The sequence below is a fragment of the Aquarana catesbeiana genome, linkage group LG02 (genome assembly GCF_042186555.1).
Source record: "Aquarana catesbeiana isolate 2022-GZ linkage group LG02, ASM4218655v1, whole genome shotgun sequence".
In the NCBI taxonomy this organism is placed as follows: domain Eukaryota; kingdom Metazoa; phylum Chordata; class Amphibia; order Anura; family Ranidae; genus Aquarana; species Aquarana catesbeiana.
Genome location: NC_133325.1, coordinates 287056683 through 287082340, shown reverse-complemented (window position 1 = coordinate 287082340; position 25658 = coordinate 287056683). Strand labels below are relative to the sequence as shown.

Genomic DNA, 25658 nt, shown 5'->3' with positions numbered 1-25658 from the left:
GGCTCACAGCAGGAGTCTGATGCTTCTCCATTCACCATTTCAGGTCAGATTTCAACCTGAATTCGGACCAAACGATACACAGGACTCCTGTGCAATTCGCACTGGATCCACTGCGGAGATGTGTGAACCGGCTCCATAGAAAGCCGGTCACAATCTCCTGCTATGCGAATTGGAAGGGGGGAAACCTGCATCCAGCACGCACTGGTGTGAACCAAGCCTAAAAGGTACAGGGGCACACTGAACACCCAACCCATTGCACTATGGCAGCAAAGATGTCAGTGCGTTGCCTGACCAATATAATCAAAATACAAACAAGTGGCCACTGCCCCCACCTATAGCTGGTCTATTGCAGCAAGGAGCTCTGGAAGGGCGACGCATGTCAAACAAATACAAGGAGATATAAAAGCTCAAACTTACCAACAAGCCAGCGACCAACCAAATTGACCTGCCTAACAATATGCGTTAAGAACAGGGTGCCTTGATGGGGCCTATAGCTTACGCATGTATATGTAAATGTCTGCAACTAAACCCCTGTTCTTAACGCATATTGTTAGACAGCGCTCAGAAAAATTGTAAGCTGTAAATTAAAGAGATAAGTCCACAAGGTGGCATGGACCTCGTTGGAATTAAAGTGGTAGTAAATTCTCAATAAAAAAGAAAAAGAAAAAAGAAAAAAATTCCCCCTGCAAGGCAATGCTATAATGTGCTAGTATGCATCGCAGAGTAGAACATTATAAAAAAAATACTTACCATAGAATGAAGCCTTCCAGTGGCACACTTTCACAGACCGGGCCTCCATCGTCACCCAGTCTTCCTTCTGGGTTCATAGGCTGCGGCCACTTGAATGGCCGGGCCATGATGATGTCACTCCCGCACACGAGTCAGGGCCCCGGAACAAAGCTCTGAAGAAACACCATGGGTATGCCATCCCTTCAGAGAGCATGTGACAGTGACATCACCGGCTGCAGAAGCAGAGAATATTTATTAAACATTGCATGTTTAGGAGATATTTCTGGTACCTACAGGCAGGCTTTATTATTATAAAGTGTTTACTACCACTTTAACCTCTACTAATCCAGCACATTTTACAAAGTAGCTGAATTCCTGGAGTTCAGCTTTCAATTAATCCTAAAATTATTTTTTTACCAGGTTTGGAAAAAAGGCAAAAATGGCACTGGCAGAGTTAATGGACAAGAAAGAATATAACATGCATCTTAGTGCTAGTGAAATGATCCTAGTCTGAAAACACTGGATTAGGCTGTAGTAAAATATTTGAAACCACTCAGGGTCTTTTGATGGCGGTGTACGTAGATTTTTTTTTGGTACAACTAGTGGATTTTATGTGTCCATACTATGTTTCAGAACAGTCAAGCTCTTTACTTTAGGTGAGGTGTGATGGTGCCCTCAGTCTTTCACCCTATTTAGATGTTTACACCTCTACCAAGGACATGCCGATAATAAATTGTATCAACAAAAACCTCCAATGTTTTTCACTTGATGTAAATAAATAATACATTGGATACAGAATAGGTTAAAATGAAAAAAATGTCAACACAGGAAAGCATGCATTGAACACAAACATACAGTATTAACACTTTATTTTTTTTATTCAAAATAATTCTATTTGTGTAAACCACATTTTAGAAAAAAGAACTAGATGTAAACATCTTAAAATGACCTTGAAATACAACTTCTGAAATGATCAAGACAATATTAAGGTTTATGTAAAGCCCAAACTAGTTTCAGTCCCCCCTCGTGACGAAGTCGGAAGTGACGAAACGTGACGGTGCGCAGCGACCGGATGTGACATTGGGACCAGAACCGGAAGTGGCGCAGAGTCCCATTTGGGGTACCTGGAGGTGGTGAGACTTTTCAGTCTATCACATAGTTGTATGACACCTGAGGCTTTCATTGCTTTGCGCTAATTTGATTTTAAATGTGTCTGTGGCTATTTTTTAAAATAAATTTAATTTGTTTGGTTACTGTACCATTGGAAGCATTTTTTTTCTTCTCTTCTCACATGTATATGGCCATTCATAAATTCTGTGCAGATACATGGTGATGTTCATATGATCTGACAGCTGAGATTATATATAAACACAAGTGTACCATGCCAACCATGAAAGTGGGAGGCATGAGAGTTTGGTGAGTGCTTTTCTGTTGAGGAGAGGGATCACCTGTGCACGCGAGGTGGTGTGTGGACAAAGCAGTTTCAGTGGGGGAAGACTGAACCACCCTTTTGTTTGTCAGCACTATCATCTGGTGGACTTATTTATTATGGACAGTTTGTGTCACTTGTGATAATTTTTTGGAGAACACTTATAGATCACAGCGCCGCTTTGAAGTGGAACATTCTGAACTTTGACATTGTATACAGTCAGGGCCATAAATATTGGGACATCGACACAATTCTAATCTTTTTGGCTCTATACACCACCACAATGGATTTGAAATTAAAACGAACAAGATGTGCTTTAACTGCAGACTTTCAGCTTTAATTTGAGGGTATTTACATCCAAATCAGGTGAACGGTGTAGGAATTACAACAGTTTGTATATGTGACTCCCACTTTTTAAGGGACCAAACATAATGGGACAGAACAATCATCCATCAAATTTTCACTTTTTTAATACTTGGTTGCAAATCCTGACTTTTAAGATTAGGACACTTAGCTGTTCAGGGATCCCGCAATGTCAGCACCCCAAACGATTTTTCTTTTTTTTCATCATTAAAGAATTTTTATTGAAATTTCCATACAAATAACAGAAAAATTAAAGGCAGCTGGTTTTGGTATATAACAATTTTTCAATCGGCTCTCGGGTGCTGCTGCCACCATTCCTTGTAAAGGAAACCGGTAGTAAAGCCTTGCAGCTTTACAGCCGATTCCCTACTGCGCACACCCAAAGCGCGCTGAGCTTTCTAAATGGTCTGAGCTTTCTGAATGTGGCAGCGGAGGGGGGAGGAAGCCAACAAGTAGAGTATCCCTTTTGGGTGGAGCTTTGCTTTAATTAGGTGAGGGTCAATCTGCCAATGGGGTAACTAGTTCTGGCGGCAATTGTCTCAGAGGTGAATTCACCTCACTTTGGAGAGAAATCCTCTAAACTAATGATGCACCGGAGATAGGAAGAGAAGAAAAATCTCCCCTATGGGACAGAGAAAGGGAAACAATAATTTCTGGCTTATTTCTAATAATCTGAATAATCTTGAAATTTGTAAACTTACTTTGATAAGATCTTCACATATTTACTTCCTTGAATTCCATGACACATACTCACTATACCCTGTGCGTGGGCACTGCTGTGTCACACATATCACAGAGCCTGTGGAAAGAGATTAGGCTCCATTCACATTGCTATTCTGCCCGTTATCTCAAATCGCTCTACAATCACATAATGCATGTTTGGATGCCATTCAATGGCACCTAAAACGTGGTGCCATTTTGCCATGATTATTTGCGAGGGTGCACCATATCGTGTAAAGCTTGTCGACCAAAAAGGACCAGGAGCTTTTTTGGGCGAAAATCTCCATGCAATGTGGTTTACTACGATTGTAACATGAAAATCGTGGCAAAACTGCACCGTGTTTTGATGCCATTAAAAATGAATAGCACAAAAAGAAGTGCATTGTGTTTTACTAGCATTGTAGTGCCATTTGGAATTGCAGGCAGAATCATGACAATTCCACCTCAGTCCCAAATGACTAGAAGTAAACGGGGTCTTATACTGGATTGCCAAAAATAACTATTGTCTGTATTGATATTTCAATGCTAATTATAAAGTGAAAAAGTATGCTGTGACCAAAGAACTCATTTAACCCATCCCTATGTAAATCACAGCTTTTTATCAAAAACACAAAGTTTTAACAAAACATACGCTTTAACCACTTCGCGCCTGCGTTATAGCCGAAAGACAACTACAATGCGGCGCTCAATTGTCGGGAGGGCATCCCTGGACGTCCTCCTATTTACTTCCTCCCTGCGTGCATCGAAGGAAATCTGTGTTGGCTATGTCCCTTGGACACAGCCAATCACAGATCATGCTAAATGGCCAATCACAGCGGCCATTTAGCACTCGATCGTGGTGTCCAATGAGAGATGATGTCATATGTAAACATATGACATCATCTCTCATGGCCGGCTCTTCCTCCTCACACAGAGACCGCGTGTGAGGAGGGAGAGCGACCTGCAGCTGCAGTGAAACGTGAGTGAACACTAACAAACACACGGCCACACACACAAACACACATGCCCACCTGTCCCCAGTGCCACCTATCAGTGCCATCTGTCCCCAGTGCCACCTGTCAGTGCCATCTGTCCCCAGTGCCACCTGTCAGTGCCATCTGTCCCCAGTGCCACCTGTCAGTGCCATCTGTCCCCAGTGCCACCTGTCTCCAGTGCCACCTGTCCCCAGTGTCACCTGTCCCCAGTGTCACGTCCCATCTGTTATCAGTGTTACATGTCATCAGTGCCACGTATCAGTGCCACGTGTCATGTGCCATCTGTTATCAGTGCCACGTGTCATCAGTGCCACGTATTAGTGCCATCTGTTATCAGTGCCACATATTAGTGCCATCTGTCATCAGTGCCACATATTAGTGCCATCTGTCATCAGTGCCACATATTAGTGCCATCTGTCATCAGTGCCACATATTAGTGCCATCTGTCATCAGTGCCACATATTAGTGCCATCTGTCATCAGTGCCACATATTAGTGCCATCTGTCATCAGTGTCACCGGTGCCACGTATTAGTGCCATCTGCCATCAGTGTCACCAGTGCCATGTATTAGTGCCATCTGTCATCAGTGTCACGTGCCATCAATGCCATCTGTCATTAGTGCCACATCAGTGTCACGTGTCATTGTCCTAGTGCTCTAGGGCCTTCAAAAGTGTAATAGGTAGTCAACAAGTTAGATGTGTAATTTATGCTCCTAGAACACCTGATGGTGGCCCCTGCATGTCGGGCCTCTCTATGTGGTCAGGCTGTGAAAAAGTCACACACATGTGGTATCGTAATACTCAGGAGGAGTAGCAGAATGTATTTTGGGGCATCATTTGTGGTATTCATATGCCATGTGAGAGAAATAACCTATTACAATGCCAATTTTGTGGAAAAAAAAAAAATCTTCATTTTGCAAAGAATTGTGGGAAAAAATGACAACATCAAAAACCTCACCATACATCTTACTAAATACCTTGGAATGTCTACTTTCCAAAAAGGGGTCATTTGGGGGGTATTTGTACTTTCCTGGCTTGTTAGGGTTGCAAGAAATGAGATAGGCCACCAGTACATCAGGTGTGATCATTTTTTTATGATTTGCACCACAGCTTGTCGCCTCTCTAACTTTCACACAGACCAAATAATAGCCACTAATTTGGGTTATTTTTACCAAAGATATGTAGCATTATAAATGCAGAAAAAATAATAATTTGCAAAATTTTATCAAAGATACAAAGAAAAATGTTTTTTTTTTTTTAAATTTCAGTCTTTTCATTTATAGCGCCAAAAATAAAAAACTCAGAGGTGATCAAATACCACCAAAAGAAAGCTCTATTTGTATGAAAAAAGGACAAAAAATTCATTTGGGTACAGTATTAAATGACTGAGTAATTGTCATTTAAAGTGTGAGAGCACGTAAAGGTGAAAATTGGTCTTGGCAGGAGGGGGGTTTAAGTGCCCAGTTGTCAAGTGGTTAAATATGAAAGGCTGTAGGATGTGTATGTGAGTTTAGAAATGGGCAATTTTTATTTTAAAGTACTTCAATCGGTTTCTTAAGGAAGCAAGCTGACCACTTCCAGAATCAGGATTTGTGATTTCTGTAAGTTTTGTCCTTAGGAAATCCCTACGTGGCTATTTGCATAATCTACACAAATACATAATATGTTTTGTGCTCCTTGAACTCAGGGAACAAAGTCTGTATATCACAGCTGAATAAGTAATACCTTCTATATTAACTACTTCCTGAGTTTTAAAGAGAAGAGTGTTAATTTTAAGAATTAACTGATGGGGGCTCAATATTCTGGTGCAAGCATTGTCACGATTCTTGTGGTCATGTGGTTAATAGCATTAGAGAAGTGAAGTGATCACTTCCTCAGTACATCTAGGCAGGTTATTTCAATGCTTCCATTAAAAGACTTTTCAACTTCTCGGTGTCACATTTTGTCAGGATAAAAGCTTTATGTTTTTTTTGTAGTGTCTCCCTCAGATCCAACACCATCATCCCTCGAGTCAGTGCGCCACTGAGCTCTACGCTTACCGCACAGTGAATGACACTGGTAACAAAGCTTTCGTCTATGGCTGCTGCCATGGCATAAGAATCACACGGTACAAATCCTTCAGTCCATGCTTCCCCTGCTTTGCCAGTGCATCTTTCGGTGTATTTCTCAGAATGAGCTGAAATTTTCCTCATAAAGTCTGCCTTCTGAGTATCCTGGGCGAGCCACTCCTTGTAAAATGTCTAGGAAAAGACATATGGCATTACTGATTGGTTTGCTGATATAAGTGGGAATAGTTAACAGTGGATTCCTGTTATGTACTAACTTGAAAGACTGATATCCCGCTAAAGCTGACTAATAAGCAACAGCAGGAGCCTCATCCAACTGTTCACAACACTTGACTAATGCCCCGTACACACAGTCGGATTTTCTGAAGGAAAATGTGTGATAGGACCTTGTTGTCGGAAATTCCGACTGTGTGTAGGCTCCATCACACATTTTCCATCGGATTTTCCGACACACAAAATTTGAGAGCAGGCTATAAAATTTTCCGACAACAAAATCCGTTGTCGGAATTTCCGATCGTGTGTACACAAATCCGACGCACAAAGTGCCACGCATGCTCAGAATAAATAAAGAGATGAAAGCTATTGGCTACTGCCCCGTTTATAGTCCCGACGTACGTGTTTTACATCACCGCGTTCAGAACGATCAGATTTTCCGACAACTTTGTGTGACCGTGTGTATGCAAGACAAGTTTGAGCCAACATCCGTCGGAAAAAATCCTAGGATTTTGTTGTCGGAATGTCCAATCAATGTCCGACCGTGTGTATGGGGCATTACAGAAGTATGAGCTTTTAGATACAATGGAGCTCTTCAGAGTGTGTCAGAACTAAACATGGGACTGTTGGAAATACTTTGAATGCTAACAAGTTACTTTTAAGAATTTTTATACAAATTAGCAGGTCTATTCTAACCATATGTAGAAACGCTTGGCAAACAATCAGAGATCTCTATCACAGTTATGATCTCTGTAGAATCTAAATGCGATTTACCTCCAATTCACAATTTTTTAAATGTTTACTTTCATGCATACAATATGTATAAAAAGCAACAATCAACATTCTAGCAATCAAAATATGTACGACATGTTGTCCCCAAGACACAAAAAAAGTGAAATAATCAAAGTGTGAGGAAAAATCTCATCTTACACAGGCATCCTTATTAGAAGATGCCTGGGACCACTTGCAAGAGGTGGTCTTGGACACGATTCACTTATGGTAAAGTATGGTTTGCTCCAGTGTGAGTACAAACTGTGCCAGAGCACCGTTCTCTCCATAGAGGACTGTGTACTGATTCAGGGATCTCTGGTCTGGTTGGTAGGAGAGTGTGCCCATACTACAAACAGCAGAAGGGGTGCTTGGGTCAGCAGCAGGATCATTAAGAACCAAAGAGGATATGGCCAGCATTAGTATTACCAGTCCCAACCCATGAGATCACGTATCATGGTCCTGTTTGAGGCATCTAACAAAACTGTCTGCATAGTAATCAGATTCTGCCTTTAATTTCCTCATCTTCCTTAGGAACTCTAAAGAAGAAGCGGACTACTTGCAAAGGATAAACACATTTGAGGCCCAAAAACGGCTAAAACAACAACCTTCCCTTACAGTCTACAATTCAAATCTTAAAGTATACTGTAACTAAAAGGCAAAAACTTTCAATTTTGGATAGAATGAAGTTGGGATTAGAACACCTGCCAGGTTTTTATTGTTGTCTGTGAGAGGGAGATACACCTTCTCAAAGAACTTTTGTGTTCTATTTACTGTCAATCACAGAAAGTGAAAGTAAAAGAAAAACCCAAATTTTGGGTTGTCCACAGAACAGGAATAGTGGAGATATATTCCAATGGGGACACTAGTTCTGATGACCCTGGTGACAACCAGGGGTTCCCTAACTTTAGAGGGATATTCCCTCAATTCCTGTTTTGGTTATGGGATAGAAAGTGAAGGCAAATCTCCTTAATGAGACCCAGGTGGCAAAAATAAACCTTATAAAAAAAGGTAACAACCCTCCCCTTACTCAAGCCAAAATTTACACAAAAAAAAAATTGTCTTTAATAACCGGTCGCAAGCCACAATGAACTGTGGGGTTTTACCGTCCCCAAACCGAAAATGTAAAATGAGCCCTTACTGTCCTGAGCCTTCTATAAGGCTGCTTTCACACTGATGCACTGCGGGTGCAGCCTAATGCACCTGTGACTTTGCTGAGGGTTAGCTGCATAGAGCCATAGACTTTTATTACATTTTGCGGGTGTGGTGCACTTTCTGAAAGTGCTCCAAAACTCCTTTATTCAGGAGTGTTAGCGTGCTTTTAGAAAGCGCACCAAACCCACAAGATATAGTAGAAGTTCAGTGTAGAAGCTCAGTGTGAAAGCCACCCAATAACCTTTTTATCAGTGCAAATATGCCCATTGCAAAAGTGCAATGTATGGAATGTTTCATACACTGACCTGGCATTGCTCTCCAGGCTGCTAGAAATGTCCCAGGCGAAGTGCACTTGGTGTCACTACGCCTGGGACTGGAGTCGGCGCTACTGAGAAGCATCAGCTTATGCAGCTTCTGCTCCCTCTGCAGCCAGTGTTGGCATAATGCACTCTGATGCTCTGGGATGGCTGGCAAGCTGCTGATCATGATCTGGGCTTTGTGGACCGCCATCCCAGACCATGGCCATTCGCTTCCCTGCTTTGTGGTCGAGGGCCACATCAGAGGGTAGCCCGCAGGTCACGAGTTGAGCACCCCTGCCCTACAGCAAAAGGTGGAAAAGCACTAGCATAGATTAGGTATGTAGCACTGCACAGCAAATATGTGATAAGCAGCGCTTGCTTTTTTTATCATCACTAACCTCAAACCAAGGAAAATGAACAGAGCAGTAACCAAGTCTTTTGTTTGGTGCATGTACAGAATACAGTAACCTCCTCTCAATATAGAAAAATAACAAAGAATGTATTTAAAAACAATAAAACCGTATTTCATCTTACCCAAGGTAGCATGTTTTTGAAAGTGAACTCCCAGGTGGAAATGTGAGTTGGACAATCAAAGCCATTTAGAACTGCATATGCAGCTTCTGGATCACATAAAAAGTTGAATTCGCCACAAGCTGTAAAGTTTCCTCTAGCTAAGAATTAAAATTAAAATTAATTTAATTAAATAAGAAAGAATTTGTTTAGGAAAGCAGGACTGCCAACCCAAAATTTACTTTAACTGATAATTGCCTCAAGCACAGCCAACTTAACAATTTTAAACATAATGACAGTAAAATACTTATGATGATTGCTCTCTTGTGGAAACAAAGCTTAAACGTCACCTCCATAGAGTTTGCACTTAAAGATGTGAGAGTGTCAGCACGTGTAGAACTCACTCAGTTTAAGACCCCTTTCACACTGCCAGCATTTTTCAGGTGCTACAGCGCTAAAACTAGTGCCTGTATAGCGCCTGAAAAAAGCGGCTCCATTCACTCCAGTGTGAAAGCCTGTGGGCTTTCACACTGGAGCGGTGCGCTGGCAGGGCGTCACAAAAAATCCTGACAGCAGCTTCTTAGGAGCGGTGAAGGAGCGGTGAATTCACCGCTCCTCCACCGCTGCTCCCGATACCGGTGGCGTTTTGCGGGCGGATTTAACCCCTTTTCGGCCACTAGCAGGGGGGTTAAAACCCCCGCTAGCGGCCAAATAGCGCCGCTAAAACGGAGCTAAAAACGACCCCCGCGGCTCAGTGTGAAAGCCATCTAAGTTATATACACATCTGGCACTGGTACACTCTGCTTTCCCCCATGTAATAGTTATGAACAAAAACAGATATGTTTGAATTCCAGTCTGGGTGACAGCCAGGGCCCCCTTCATAGATGGCCACCCAGAGACAGGAAGTGTAATATTTGCAAGATTACTAGGTGACAAAGGAAAATCCTGAAAAATCAAAACTAATGTAGACACAGTATCCAAAAACTAGGAAGTTGCAATATATATTTTTTATTTTTGGTTTAGATATGCTTTAATCTGATTTTATTATATTTGTTACCATTGCATAAAATCTTTATTTTACAATAACATTTTTTTGTTATACAAGAGCCTCCACAAAACCGGTTATGCCAAGTATTCTGGGTTAAAAGGATATGTTTGCAACATGTTACACCCATATTCAGGATGTAACATGTTACAAATGCACTGGCCCCCACACCCCCATGTTTTGACAGCGAGCGCGCGTGGGGGGGGGGGGGGGGGGGGGGGGTTTTGGCCAACCATCTTCTCCCCCTGCTCGCTGTCACAATATTAAAAAAAAAAAAAAAAAAAAAAAAAAAGTGGGTGCTGGCTTCACCCTACTGGCTGTGTCATTCATTTACAAAGTTCTGTGAATGTGAAAACTACAACTACTGACATCCTTTGCAGCTGTCAGATGATTGTAGTTCTCAATAAACTACCACAGCGCTACTGAACACTCTTCTAGTTCTTTGATTCTTCCTGTCAGTGTGAAACTGCCTGCCAGTATGCTGTATTGGCAGGCAGCTTACATTGACAGTCTGTAGGAATCCAGCATGCCACCCATGATCTGCTGATCGTGGGTGCAATGCTTTCTAGGCTCTTACAAAAAAAAAAAAAAAAAAAATAGTAAATGCACATTTTTTTACCTGCATATAAAAATGTGCATTTATTATTATTTTTTAAAGCGAACTTATCCTTTAAAAACAGAACCCAGTATCTTTTGAATGGATTTCTATAGAATGATCACTGTTTAAAGAATAATAGATACCAGAGGCCAAAATCAAATGACCAATATGTTGACTATAGGAGTTGGTTTATGTGGCTTATTCAAAATAAAACATCAAATACTTACACTCCATGTTACCTCCCATAATGAAAAGGCTTTTAATCTTTTGTGGGAAAGTTGGATCCATATTTAAAGCTAAAGCCAGGTTTGTCAATGGACCAGTTGCAACAAGAGTGACCTAAATTTAAAAATATGTACGATCAAATACATAGCAGAAGGACATCAGTTTTTCTATAGATAAGGCTTTACTCTGAATATTCTTTCAAATACGTGGAATAAACACTGTCCATTGATTGGACTAACCCAAGATACAAATTAACAAGCAAATTGCTTGGTTGTTAATAGTTCTGTGAAGCACAAAGACAATGGAATACACTGCTGGATAATTCTGTGGATGTCCAATTACTATGCTAATACATGCAGACTGGGTTTTTTGTGATTAAAATGTGTCATGCATTACAGCTTAATTAACTCTTACCTAGTTTATCAATTCTCACAGAATCAGCGATATCAACTCTATGGGGTTGATTTACTAAGGGTAAATCCACTTTGCACTACAAGTGCACTTGTAAGTGCAGTCGCTGTAGATCGCTGTAAACCTGAGGGGAAGCTCTGCTGATTTTATAATCCAATCATGTGCAAACAAAAATGCTGTTTTTTATTTTCCTTGCATGTTCCCCTCAGATCTACAATGACTGCACTTCCAAGTGCACTTACAGTGCACTTGTAGCGCAAAGTGGCTTTGCCTTTAGTAAATAACCCCCTATGTCCATTAAGTATTGAAATTTAATATCCCTACAAACTAATGCATAAAATGCACACTCTACATAAAGGATGGACAAATGAATGTTGAGCAATATTAAGGTAAACCTTTAGTGTTGTCAAAAAATAGCAACTAAAGCAATGGTTGGCAGGTTGTTGACTATACAGGTATGATTTTGCAATTATGGTGCCTGTAATCCAAAAGAAGCCTTATGCTGGCCATACACCACAAAAAAAAAAAAAATACCAAAAACGGCCGTAATTTGGTCATTTAGACAGTTTGTTCATTTTTCGGCCGGTTAATGGGCACAAAATCAATAATCTTTGGGACGTGTTTAAGCCAAAAAAAACGAAGGACAAGTTTGGAAATTTTCTGCCATACAAATGATAAATTGAAAGGTTAATGTGTTTCCTGTGCGAACTGTTTGCACTAGGTATATGTAAAAAAAAAAAAGAACAAAAAATTGATTTATTTATGTCCACTGAACGATTTATCAGTCATTACATGATGGCACTATCGTTTTCTCTCACAGCCGAATGTTTGTTTTTTGAACATGGGTTCAGCTGTATAGTGTTTGGCCAGCATTAGTTTATAATGTATAGCCACAGCACAAGATTGCTTTAACCACTTGCCTACCGCCGCGCACACATATACGTCGCAGAATGGCACAGGCAGGCGAATGGGCGGACCTGTACGTCCCTTTGAATTTGCCGCCTATCGGGCACGCCGCGGGATCGTGCCCGCGGGTCCTGCAAACTCAATGTTCACCGGCAGCCAGTGATTGTGGCGAGGAGAGGCAGAATGGGGAGATGCCTATGTAAACAAGACATTTCCCTGTTCTGCCTGCAACATGACAGGGATCTACTGCTCCCTGTCATCGGGAGCAGTGATATCGGTCATGTTGTACTGAGCCCATCCCCCCCCAGTTAGAATCACTCCCTAGGACACACCCCTTGTTCGCCCCCTAGTGTTTAACTCGTTCCCTGCCAGTGTCATTTATACAGTAATCAGTGGCTATTTGTAGCTCTGGTTGCTGTATAAATGACAATGGTCCCAAAATAGTGTTGAAAGTGTCCGCCATAATATCGCAGTCCCAATAAAAATCGCAGATAGCCGCCATTACTAGTAAAAAAATAGTAATAATAAAAATGCCATAAATCTATCCCCTATTTTGTAGACGCTATAACTTTTGCGCAAACCAATCAATATACACTTATTGCGATTTTTTACCAAAAATATGTAGAAGGATACATATCAGCCTAAACTGTGGAAGAAATTTGTTTTTTACTATATTTTTTGGGGATATTTATAATAGCAAAAAGTAAAAAATATTGCTTTTTTTTTTCTTTTTCAAAATTGTCGCTCTTTTTTTGTTTATAGCGTAAAAATTAAAAAATGCAGAGGTGATCAAATACCACCCAAAAGAAAGCTCTATTTTTGTGGGAAAAAGAAGATGTCAATTTTGTTTGTGTACAACGTCGCATGACTGCGCAATTGTCAGCTAAAGCGACTCAGTACAGAATCGCAAAAAATGCTCTGGTCAGGAAGGGGGTAAATCCTTCCGGGGCTGAACTGGTTAAGGACCTTCGAATCAAATGCAAATGAGGCTTTAAACACTATGATTTCCAGGTATGACAGATTTGCTCTAGTCCAATTGAATGTGTAGAATCATATTTGTTTTTCAGTAAAAGGAATGTGTTTTCTTTCGAATATCTCACAAATCAAGTATTATGCTATAGAAATAGGTAGGTTTATAAATGGCATTTGTTGAGAAACCTGCTAACTTAGCAGTTCTTTACATTCCTTTAACATGTTTCCAAGCAATTTATGTTACCTTATGATGGCAAAAGTTCTCCAAAAGAGATTTTCCAGAGTAAAAAAAAAAAAGAATATGAACACTGCAAAAAGGTCCACTGACTCTACAGCTGAGAATAAAGCTAGAATAATTCCAAAGGTTTGACAAAACATGAAATAAACATGCTTCCTCTTTGATAAGGAAAGGCAACAAGGACATGGACTTCTCCTGAAAGCTGGGCAGCATTGATGTGTATTTGAAAATGATGTACTAAATTGGAATCCACTTAAAATAGGATGTTCACCCTAGAAAGAAAATAAAAGACAGCAGCTGCGAATACTGCAGCTACTGACTTTTATGAAAAGGACACCTATCTGTTTAGAGATCCAGTACTGTGCTCAACCAGGCCAGTTCTTTGCCGGCTTTCAGGCCCTTAGTGCTAGCACGTTTACTGTGGGACTCCTTCCAACTTCACAGCCAGCTTTCCACTGTGGATGTGCGAGCCGCACTGCACTTTGTGAATGGTCCCACAGCTTTCTGGGACCTGTGACATGTCCCAGAAGGCTGCAAAAAGGGGAATGAACTTCCGCCAAGATCGCCTAGGCAATTCGAGTGGAAGTTGGAATGGATACCTATCAAGACTAGGTACTTTCTCCCCCAAAAAGATGTGCCAAATGTAGTAGAGGAATGAGGAAAGGACATAAAGCTGAATTTCCCCTTTAGGGTGAAGTTCCTCTTTAAAGTAACAAAACCTTTTTTTTTAAATGCTCCTCTTTAGGAGGAGAAGGGAACTATAGGTTTACCAAAGCAAAGTTATAAACCTACAGTACAGAAGAGGTCTCACCTTCCCAGGGTGTTCATTGGCTATCCTCAGCATTGCAAGAACTGCATTCTCTTTGTTCAAGGCTTCGCGACCAGGGAACTCAAGATCTGATACATTGCCCAAGCCATCTACTCCATGATATTCGCTAGCATGGATATTTTTCCCAAGTAGCGGTCTGCTTGCTCCACCATAAACAGGAATCTAATATGCAAAAAAACTAATTCACTTATTAGATGAAAGTCAATTCAATAAATGTGAAGAGCTCTGGTCTATATATACTCACTACAGAACTGGTTTAACAATGTAAAATAGAGAACTAGGATCATTGTTTACTGTGTCTGCCCTGCTTTAGAAAGAACATGTCAATTGAAAATAAGTGATGTGGATAGAGATATATAGATATATATATATATCTATCTATATCTATCTATATCTATATCTATATCTATATCTATAGATATAGATATATATCTATATCTATATAGATATATATCTTTTTGTTAATTTATAGTTTTTCTGTGGGTTTGGTGAGCTCCTAGATCCCAGGTCCACACTAGACATAGGGCCTAGACATATGTCTGACACAAAGCTAAAACTCAGATGTACATAGGCAGGATGTGCTGTAGTGCTAATAGGAATGAATGGCACTAAAGTGCTCCAACGCACATAGAGCATGTTTTCACATGCTGACACAACAGTGTGAACTGGGCCTAAAGCTGTGTCGAGCAGATGTCAAGGCCTGGTGTAAAGGCCTGGAATTTAGCAGTTTTAGCAAGTCCACATAAAAGCAGCTGGGAGGTTCACAAACATATTTGTGGGGACTCCAGGAAGCTTACATTCTGACACTATTGTTAGCTTAATTACCTGAAATATCTAGTAAAGTAAAAAAAAAACACTTATAACTATTAGATGCAGACTAGGAGGGGGAAGGCTTCACACCCAGGTTCTGTTTTTTTTTAACCCAACTGCTGTCAAAGGCACAGAGACTCCATAAACCAATAATTTTCACCGAAATATGTTTTTTTACTAAAATTAGCAGGAGACAGAGAGAGGAAAAAAAAAAAAAAAGGAAAGCGTGAACAATAAGGAAACATGTTATTGAAAGCATAGCATCCTTTATAAACATAACTTTAGACAGTACTTAAATGTATATATCTGAAATCCACAGCTACCTCAAGCCTATTGCAGCATTTCAGAACACACAGGACATTCCTGCAGACATTTTCCAAGGTAGAGTTTCCATGACAGCAGGTTATACCCAAGATTTTGACATCAGGAGCTGCCAGAGCCAACATAAGTGCTTGGGCATCATCCACCCCACAATCCACATCCACCAGCAGCAACTTCTTGGACATGGTGTGTAATTCTGAGAAAACAAAAGCAGTCCTGAGATGAATTGAAGAGGTACCTTCCCAGATTTCAGGTCAGAGAGGGTGAAAAACCATGTGCATGTAGAGAAAAGTATAAACTCTCCAAAACTATTAGAAAGACCAATATATTGTGTCAAAGGATTTAGATGAATAAGGCCCCTTTCACACTGGGGCGGTGGGGGCGTCGGCGGTACAACAGCGCTATTTTTAGCGCTGCTGTACCGTCGTTCTTGCAGCGGTATTCGGCCACTAGCGGTGCGGTTTTAACCCCCGCTGGCGGCCGAAAAAGGGTCAAAATCCCTCGTACAGCGCGGCTATAGCCGCGGTATTGCCGCGGTATAGCCGCGCTGTCCCATTGATTTCAATGGGCAGGAGCGGTGAATACACCGCTCCTTCACCGCTCCAAAAAAGCGGTTTGCAGGACTTTTTTCACCGTCCTGCCTGCGCACCGCTTCAGTGTGAAAGCCCTCGGGCTTTCACACTGAACAAACAGTGGAGGCTGTTTAGGGGCGGTTTGCAGGCGGTATTTTTAGCGCAATACCGCCTGCAAACCGCCCCAGTGTGAAAGGGGTCTAATGCAGTTAGGCACATCCTGCTCGGTGAGTCACATGTCTACTTAGTTATTGTGAAACGTACCTCTGATTTTCCTCTACTCTTTCTAACCTTTGTTTGGAAAAAAAAAAAAAATGAAAATTATGTTTGATTAAATTGTTAGGATAGCTACAGGTCACATTATCATTTAGGAATAAAAGATGCTAATGCACTAGCAGTTTTTTCATTCTAATGTCCACTACATTGTACTGACAGCAGACTTGTGTAGTTCACTTTACATCATGGGAGTATTTTTTATTTGTTCACACCTGAAAAAAACTGAAGAGTGGCGGCCACACACAATTCTCCGAATTTATGAGTGTTTCCACATGGGACTGATATAGGTATTCTGAGCCTGTAGGGCTCCATATACACGAGCACCATATACCCTCATGGGTGCTGATGTATGCTCCAAACACAGACAATTTGCCTTTGTCAATGTATGTGAAGGTGCTTTACAGAAATCCCGGAGCACAGCTGCCTCTTCCCATTCCAGGATGCATTTAGCGCCGTGCACTCACACACATGGATGTCACATTGGGAGCTGCAATAATAAAAAAAAAGAAAAAAAAAAAAAAAAAAAAAGGGAAGGGCATCCAAGAGGCGCTGGGACTCATATGAGTTTAACCAGTTAAGGGCCAGGCCTTTTTCTGACATTTGTTGTTTACAAGTTTAAATTAGTATTTTTAGCTAGAGAAATTACTTGGAACCCCCAAACATTATGCCACACTGTATTTGCACAGCAGTGTTTCAAGCGCAATTCTTTTTGGAAAAAATACACTTTCATGAATCAAAAAACCCAAAAAACCCCAGTAAAGTTAGCCCAATTTTTTTTTTGTATAATGTGAAAGATGATGTTACGCCGAGTAAATAGATATGGAACAGGTCATGCTTCAAAACTGCGCTTGCTCGTGGAATGGCGACAAACTACAGTACTTAAAAATCTCCTTAGGCGATGCTTTAAAATTTTTTTACAGGTTACCTGTTTAGTGTTACAGAGGAGGTCTAGTGCTAGAATTATTGCTCTCGCTCTAACGATTGCGGCGATATCTCACATGTGTGGTTTGAACACTGTTGACCTATGTGGGCGCGACTTACGTATGCGTTTGCTTCTGGGACAGGGCGCTTTGCTTTTTTTTTTTTTTTCTTATTTAACTTTTTATTTTTACACGGTTCCTTTAAAAAAAAATGTTGATCCCTTTTTTCCTATTACAAGGAATGTAAACATTTCTTATAATATAAATAAGAATGACAGGTCCTCTTTATTGTGAGATCTGGGGTCAAAAAGACCTCAGATCTCACATTGACACTTAAAAGCAAAAAAAAAAGAAGAAAATTTAATTTAACATTTTATAATAAAAAAAATTGAATTGTCCCTTTAAGGCCATTAGGTGGAAGGGACGTCAGACGTCCCTCCAGTCCTCCAGGGGCATAGAGATGAGGGGGGGACCATCTTGCCCTCAATTGACTTCCTGCCCATCGCTCCACGGGATTGGATTGTTTTTACCACTACCGCCGGTCTGGTAAGTGAGGGAAACAACCGGAAAGCGGCGGGAGGGGGCACCTCTCCTGTTGCCCATAAAAGTCATCCCATGGCGAATCCAGGACCACTTTTACATGTAAGAGGATCACCCACTGTTTAAAAAAATACTGGTGTTATGGCAGCTAGTTGCTGCCACAACCACGGTATGTAACGTCAAATTAGAGATATATATATATATATATATATATATATATATCTGGCTCACAGCAGACAAAACTACCCTCCAGTGGGTACTCCAGCAGGTTACCAGAAATAGACGTGTATGAATCTGTGCAGGGAAGATGATTGCTGCATTAGGATTCCTGGCCAGCAGTATCTGTATCAGCAGTCAAAATAAAAGTTTAGTTTCATGAGAAAGACCATGTGACAGTGGTCCTAAAGAGCAGCTTTCATTTACCCACTTGCCGAACGCAAGTGCATTTACATCACGACTTTGATGTTAAATACTGTTGTTCTGGCAGCTTGCTACCCCGGTATCATTTTGTTCTGTGGGCGATTCCTCTTTGGTTAAAAGTGGTCCCAGCAGATTTGCCGCAGGATCACTTTTAGAGAAGGCGGGAGAGGTGCCCCCACCCCTTCAAGCGCTTCCTGGTCTTTTCCAAGCTTACCAGAGTCGTCAGGAAGCCCAGAAACGATCCGATGTGGCCGATGGCTAGGCAGGAAGTTGAGTGAGGGCAACCCCCACTTAACTCTATGTCCTTGGAGGACTGGAGCAACCACCGACGTCACTTCCAATTCTCGGGCTTAAAGAGATCATTCTTTTTTTAAGTCAAAGCGTCATTTTGTTTTGTTTTTTGCTTTTAAATGAGAGATCTGGGATCTGTTAAGCACCGTAGTTTGTCATCATTGCACGAGCGGGTGCAATTTTAAAGCACGACATGTTAGGTATCTATTTACTTGCCATGACATCATCTTTCACATTATACAAAAAAAAATTGGGCTAACTTTACGGGTTTTTTTTTTTGTTTGTTTTTTTGATTCATGAAAGTGTAATAATTGTGTTTGAAAGACCCTTGCGGAACTACAGTGTGACATAAAATATTGCAACGACTGCCATTTTATTCTCTAGGGTCTCTGATAATTTTTTTTTACAATATACACACACAATGTTTTAGGGTTCTACGTACTTTTCTAGCAAAAATACTAATTTAATCTTGTAAACAAAAGGTTTCAGAAAAGGCCTAGTCAGCAAGTGGTTATTTATGTAAAATCTTTATCCCAAACAAAAAAGATCCTGTCTCATCATCTCCTTTTCACAAAAAAAAATACAATAAAACCATTATTAGCAGACACAAACACAGCATAACTTACAAAATTCCTGCTTAAACTAAAATACAGAACTAAATTGAGTCAATAAAGCTCTGTATGTGAATGAGGTTTTAAGGTTTGTAGTTTGAAGCAGATTTTTTTTTTATGTAGCTGGAGCTGTGTGCAGGCAGTCTATGTTATGCTATGGGTATGCAGCAACTATATGAACACAGCCGCAAGTCCTAGATTGACAAGAGTGTGGATGCATGTTGTGACAGGAAGCCAGGAAAAACGATGGGTTGTGTCTAGGATGGGGGATATTTGTCTCAGATTAATGCTGTATACAAACTGTTTTTCTTTTTGTGCTCTGTAGTGAGTAGGGTTGCCCCCAATACCTTTAAAACCGAACACATATTAATTACATAGGTCCTGGGGCTAATTTAATGCACATAAGGCGCTGAGTGAGTTTATTCACCACCTTAATCATTCCCAGAACCTGTGTAATTATTATGTGTTCAGTTTTAAAGGAATGAGGTGGCAACCCTAGTAGTGAGCCTGCTTGGCTCACTGAGGGGTAAACAAGCTCAGCTGTAACAGGTTGAGTACTCTGGACTCTACCCTGGAACCAGATTTTTGTGCAGTCATTTGCTTGTATGGTGAGATTAAGGCTGGCCATACATTTTCAATTTTCCTTTAGATTTACCAAAATACATATATTATGAGGTCAAAACTAAACAACACTTTCAATTGTATCCAATTAAGCAGGCCCTTGCACTACATAGTTGAAGGTAAATCTAAAGAAAACTGTATAATGTATGGCCAGCCTAAAGTCTTGTACAAGCGATGCGATTGTTGGCAGGGGATTGTCTGTTGACAGACTGTTGTCCTAAAAACTGACCATTAGTACGCTCCTTCTGACAATTGTCCAACTTTCAGCCAACAAATGTTGTGCTCCTAAACTCAACTTGTTATCTGTATAAAAGACGTGTGTCCACAGAAGCAATTAATCAGATTCCAATCTCTCCACCATGGCCAAGACCAAAGAGATGTCCAAGGATGTCAGTGATAAGATTGTAGACCTACACAAGGCTGGAATGGGCTACAACACCATCGTCAAGCAGCTTGGTGAGAGCGTGACAACAGTTGGTGCGATTCTTCGCAAATGGAAGAAACACAAAATAACTGTCAATCTCCCTAGGTCTGGGGCTCCATGCAAGATCTCACCTCATGGAGTTTCAATGATCATGGGAACGGTGAGGCATCAGCCCATAACTACACGGGTGAAACATGTCATTGATTTCAAGGCAGCTGGGACCATAGTCACCAAGAAAACAATTGGTAACACACTACACCGTGAAGGACTGAAATCCTGCAGAGCCGGCATGGTCCCCCTGCTCAAGAAAGCACATGTACAGGCCTGTCTGAAGTTTGCTAAGGAACATCTGAATGATTTGGAGAACTGGGTGAAAGTTTTGTGGTCAGATGAGACCAAAATTGAGCTCCTTGGCTTCAACTCAACTCTTCGTGTTTGGAGGAGGAGGAATGCTGCCTATGTCCCCAAGAACACCATCCTCACTGTCAAGCATGAAGGTGGAAACATTATGCTTTGGGGGTGTTTTTCTGCTAAGGGGACAGAACAACTTCACCGGATCAAAGGACGGGGGACGGGGCCATGCACTGTCAAATCTTGGGTAAGAACCTCCTTCCCTCAGCCAGGGCATTGAAAATGGGTTGTTGATGGGTCTTCGAGCATGACAATGACCCCAAAACACACGGCCAAGGCTACAAAGGAGTGGCTCAAGAAGAAGCACATTAAAGGCACTGGAGTGGCCTAGCCAGTCTCCAGACCTTAATCCCATAGAAAATATGTGGAGGGAGCTGAAGGTTTGACTTACCAAACGTTGGCCTCGAAACCTTAATGACTTGGGGAGGATCCGCAAAGAGGAGTTGGGCCAAAATCCCTCCTGAGATGTGTGCAAACCTGGTGGCCAACTACAAGAAACGTCCGTCCTCTGTGATTGCTAACAAGGGTTTTGCCACCAAGTGCTAACTCATGTTTTGCGAAGGGGTCAAATACTTATTTCACTCATTAAAATGCAAATCGATTTATAACTTTTTGAAATGCAATTTTTCTGGATATTTTGTTGTTGTTTTGTCTCTCACTGTTATAATAAACCGACCATTAAAATTATAGACCGATCATTTCTTTCTTGGTGGGCAAAGTACAAAATCAGCAGGGGAATAAATACTTTTTTCCCTCACTGTAATAATAATAATAAAAAAAAATATGTATAATAAATAAATATATATATATATCTATCTATATCTATATATGTAGCGGGCACCTACTTTCATGTAGGTGACCTTTTCTGTGTTTAAACTATAAAGTACAGTTCCAGGCAAAATTTTGTCAGGCTTGTACTATTGCGTATGGGCGGCTTCGTTCCAGCCTTCTCAATGTAAACGCGGAAGCGACGTCATGACGTCACTTCCCCGTTTACTCGGCTGCCAATGGCGCCGAATTTAAAAAAATATACAGTATTCAGAATCGCCGTTTTCGGCGATCTGAATACTTTGAAGTGCAGAGGAGGGATCGGAGGTCTTTTAGACCCCGGATCCCTCCATAAAGAGTACCTGTCACCACTTATTACTGTCACAAGGGATGTTTACATTCCTTGTGACAGCAATAAAAGTAAAAAAAAAAAAAAGCATTTTTTTAAAAAACACAATTTATAAATCTAAAAATAAATAAAATAAATAAATAATAAAAAAAAATTTTTTAAAGCGCCCCCGTCCCCGCGAGCTCGCGCAGCAAAGAAAACGCATACGGAAGTCGCGTCCGCATATGTAAACGGTGTTCAAATCACACATGTGAGGTATCGCCGCGATCGTCAGAGCGAGAGCAATAATTCTAGCCCTAGACCTCCTCTGTAACTCTAACCTGGTAACCGTAAAAAAAATTTGCGATTTTTTTTACCAAACGTAGAAGAATATGTATCGGCTGAAACTGAGGAAAAAATTTGTTTGTTTTTTTAAAAATTGGGATATTTATTTTAGCAAAAAGTATAAAATATTGTGTTTTTTTTCAAAATTGTGGCTCTTATTTTGTTTATAGCGCAAAAAATAAAAACCTCAGAGGTGATCAAATACCATCAAAAGAAAGCTCTATTTGTGGGGAAAAAAGGACATCAATTTTGTTTGGGTACAACGTCGCAGGACCGCGCAATTGTCGTTTAAAGTGCGACAGCGCTGAAAACTAAAAATTGGTCTGGGAAGGAAGGGGTTGAAAATGCCCTGTATTGAACCGGTTAAAACAAGAGAAAAAGAACTGAGATGGACTGCTTTTACTTTTATGGGCTGCGATGGGCTGGGTGGAAAACCTGATTTACGGATATAATAATTAATCAGCAGCTCCTTCGGGGGTAAGTGCTACATATAAATAAAAGAAATGACTGGTGAAGTCTCTATGTACAGTTGGTTGGTAGTGGGTGCTATTAAAACCCCTTCCCGCCAACCGTACGCAGATATGCGTACTCGGCTTTCCGGGGTTATACCGGGATGATGCCCGCAGCTGCAGGCATCATCCTGGTACCATTGTTCAGAGCGGGCGATCGGCTACCCGTATATAACAACCGATGCGGCTAAAAGCCGCTCGGCTGTTATACCGGAGGAGCGGGAGGGGACATCCCCCCCCTCCCGCCGCTCTTACCGGGCCTCCCGTGCGATCGGGAGGCCCGGTGTCCAATCGGCTGTCTCCGGCGGCTGTGGGCGGGCTGGAACGAAGCCATGGGCGGCTTCGTTCCAGCCTTCTCAATGTAAACGCGGAAGCGACGTCATGACGTCACTTCCCCGTTTACTCGGCTGCCAATGGCGCCGAATTTAAAAAAATATACAGTATTCAGAATCGCCGTTTTCGGCGATCTGAATACTTTGAAGTGCAGAGGAGGGATCGGAGGTCTTTTAGACCCCGGATCCCTCCATAAAGAGTACCTGTCACCACTTATTACTGTCACAAGGGATGTTTACATTCCTTGTGACAGCAATAAAAGTAAAAAAAAAAAAAAAGCATTTTTTTAAAAAACACAATTTATAAATCTAAAAATAAATAAAATAAATAAATAATAAAAAAAAAATTTTTAAAGCGCCCCCGTCCCCGCGAGCTCGCGCAGCAAAGAAAACGCATACGGAAGTCGCGTCCGCATATGTAAACGGTGTTCAAATCACACATGTGAGGTATCGCCGCGATCGTCAGAGCGAGAGCAATAATTCTAGCCCTAGACCTCCTCTGTAACTCTAACCTGGTAACCGTAAAAAAAATTTTAAGCGTCGCCTATGGAAATTCATAGCTACCATAGTTTGTCGCAATTCCACGAGTGCGTGCAATTATAAAGCGTGACATGTTTGGTATCTATTTACTCGGCGTAACATCATCTTTCACATTATACAAAAAAATTGGGGTAACTTTACTGTTTGGATTTTTTAAAATTCATGAAATTGTCCCTTTTCCAAAAATTTGCGTTTAAAACACCGCTGCACAAATACCATGTGATATAAAATATTGCAATAATCGCCATTTTATTCTCTAGATTCTCTGCTAAAAAAATATAATGTTTGGGGGTTCTAAGTAATTTTCTAGCAAAAAATATGGATTTTAACTTGTAAACACCAAATTACAAAAATAGGCTTAGTCATGAAAGGGTTAATGAGCAGTATGGGTGAGGGGTGACTGAGAGGACCCTTGCTTAGCACGGGTTCCCCCCTCACATAAACATATTACATAACATTGTAGGACACAGTAGGAGGGAGGAAGGAAGATGATGCCAGGCACTGCTCACAAGTCACACTCACCAAACACTTCACAGGAATCTCCGCTGAATACACAACTTCTGTCACCGCCTGGAAAGTGTAAACTGGAGACACAGAATAATATACAGCACGGCACTGTGCGTTCCGCGTGTGACCTGTACAGTCCTACTGTAGGACCTCTATACGATAGTCCTTCTTCACATTAGCTCGCCCCTAACTTTCATTGGCTTAACGCGAACCAACGTGCTGTCAATCACAAGTCATTTATTCTGCCCGCCCCCTGGCTGCGATTGGGCTCACGGGATACCAGTCCTTTTTTTTTTTTTTTTTTTTTTACCCGCCCCCAGCTGTGATTGGCTTATTGAGAATTAGCGTGCTGTAAGTCACAAGTTATTTGTCGGCTTGCATGATAAGGTTGTGGAAGGCTGCGGGGGAGAAGTGAGTACAAGTAATGTAAGCTGGGAAAAGTTGCAGTTCTTTCTTAAGATGTAAGGCTGTAGATCTGCCCGTTTCCACGTGCCCAGCACACACATTTCCATATTCATCTTTCTCATTATACAAAAAAAAAAAAAAAAAGGGCTAACTTTACTGTTTTTTTTTTTTTTTTTTAACTCTTGAAAGTGTATTTCTTTCCAAAAAATTGCATTTGAAAGATCGCTGCGCAAATATAGTGTGATATAAAATATTGCAACGATCGCCTTTATATTCTTTAGGGTTTCTGGTAAAAAAAAAAAAATAAAAATATATATATATATATATATATATATATATATATATATATATATATATATATATATATATATATATATATATAATCTCATACTGACCAACTGTCCCGGATTTGCGGGGACATTCCCGGGGATTTGGACTCTTTTCCCGAGTTTACCGAGTTTATTGTTTCCCGGGAAATTTCCCGAAAAATCATTTTTTTTTACGAATTTTCGCCGCCGCTGCTAGAGGTCCTCGACTGGCGGAGACATTGTCTCCGCCGGCCGCCATTTTTAAGGAGACCAGGAAGGGCTGGGCGGCTAGACGAAGCTCCTGCGTCGCCGCCCACCCTACGCTCCGCCTCGCCCCGCCTACCCGCCCCGCTGTCGGTCTGCTATAGAAAGGTAAGGGGCAGGGGCACCGCTGGGGACACCTGATGTTAGGAGGGGGGCACCGCTGGGGACACCTGATGCTAGGAGGGGGGCACCGCTGGGGACACCTGATGTTAGGGGGGGCACCGCTGGGGACACCTGATGTAAGGGGGGGCTCCACTGGGGACACCTGATGTTGGTGGGGCACCACTGGGGACACCTGATGTTAGGGGGGGCACCGCTGGGGACACCTGATGTTAGGGGGCACCGCTGGGGACACCTGATGTTAGGGGGGCCCAGCTGGGGACACCTGATGTTAGGGGGGCACCGCTGGGGACATCTGATGTGACGGGGGGCTCCGCTGGGGACTCCTGATGTGGTGGGGGCTCCGCTGGGGACTCCTGATGTGGTGGGGGCTCCGCTGGGGACTCCTGATGTGAGGGGAGGCTCCGCTGGGGACATCTGATGTAAGGGGGGGCACCGCTAGGGACACCTGATGTAAGGGGGGGCTCCGCTGGGGACACCTGATGTAAGGGAAGGCTCCGCTGGGGACATCTGATGTAAGGGGGGCTCTGCTGGGGACACCTGATGCAAGGGCTGACGGCTGGTGG

General features: G+C 41.7%; 1 protein-coding gene across 2 annotated transcripts; it reads right to left on the bottom strand.

Moving 5' to 3' along the window:
* Positions 1-1581: 1581 nt before the first annotated feature.
* LOC141127732 (inosine-uridine preferring nucleoside hydrolase-like) lies at positions 1582-24254 on the bottom strand. Of its 2 annotated transcripts, XR_012241586.1 has the most exons (7): positions 24011-24254; positions 15583-15776; positions 14432-14611; positions 11096-11207; positions 9250-9386; positions 4400-6454; positions 1582-4354 (listed from the first exon to the last, which is right to left on the bottom strand). XR_012241586.1 is itself a non-coding variant. In XM_073614483.1 (6 exons), the coding sequence occupies exons 2-6, from the start codon at positions 15763-15765 to the stop codon at positions 6107-6109; spliced, it is 960 nt and encodes a 319-aa protein (XP_073470584.1). In that variant the 5' UTR covers positions 15766-15776; positions 24011-24254; the 3' UTR covers positions 1582-6106. The 2 variants fall into 2 exon arrangements, 1 of the variants encoding a protein (XP_073470584.1); XM_073614483.1 differs by having other exon boundaries at positions 1582-6454.
* Between the last annotated feature and the right edge of the window lie 1404 nt (positions 24255-25658).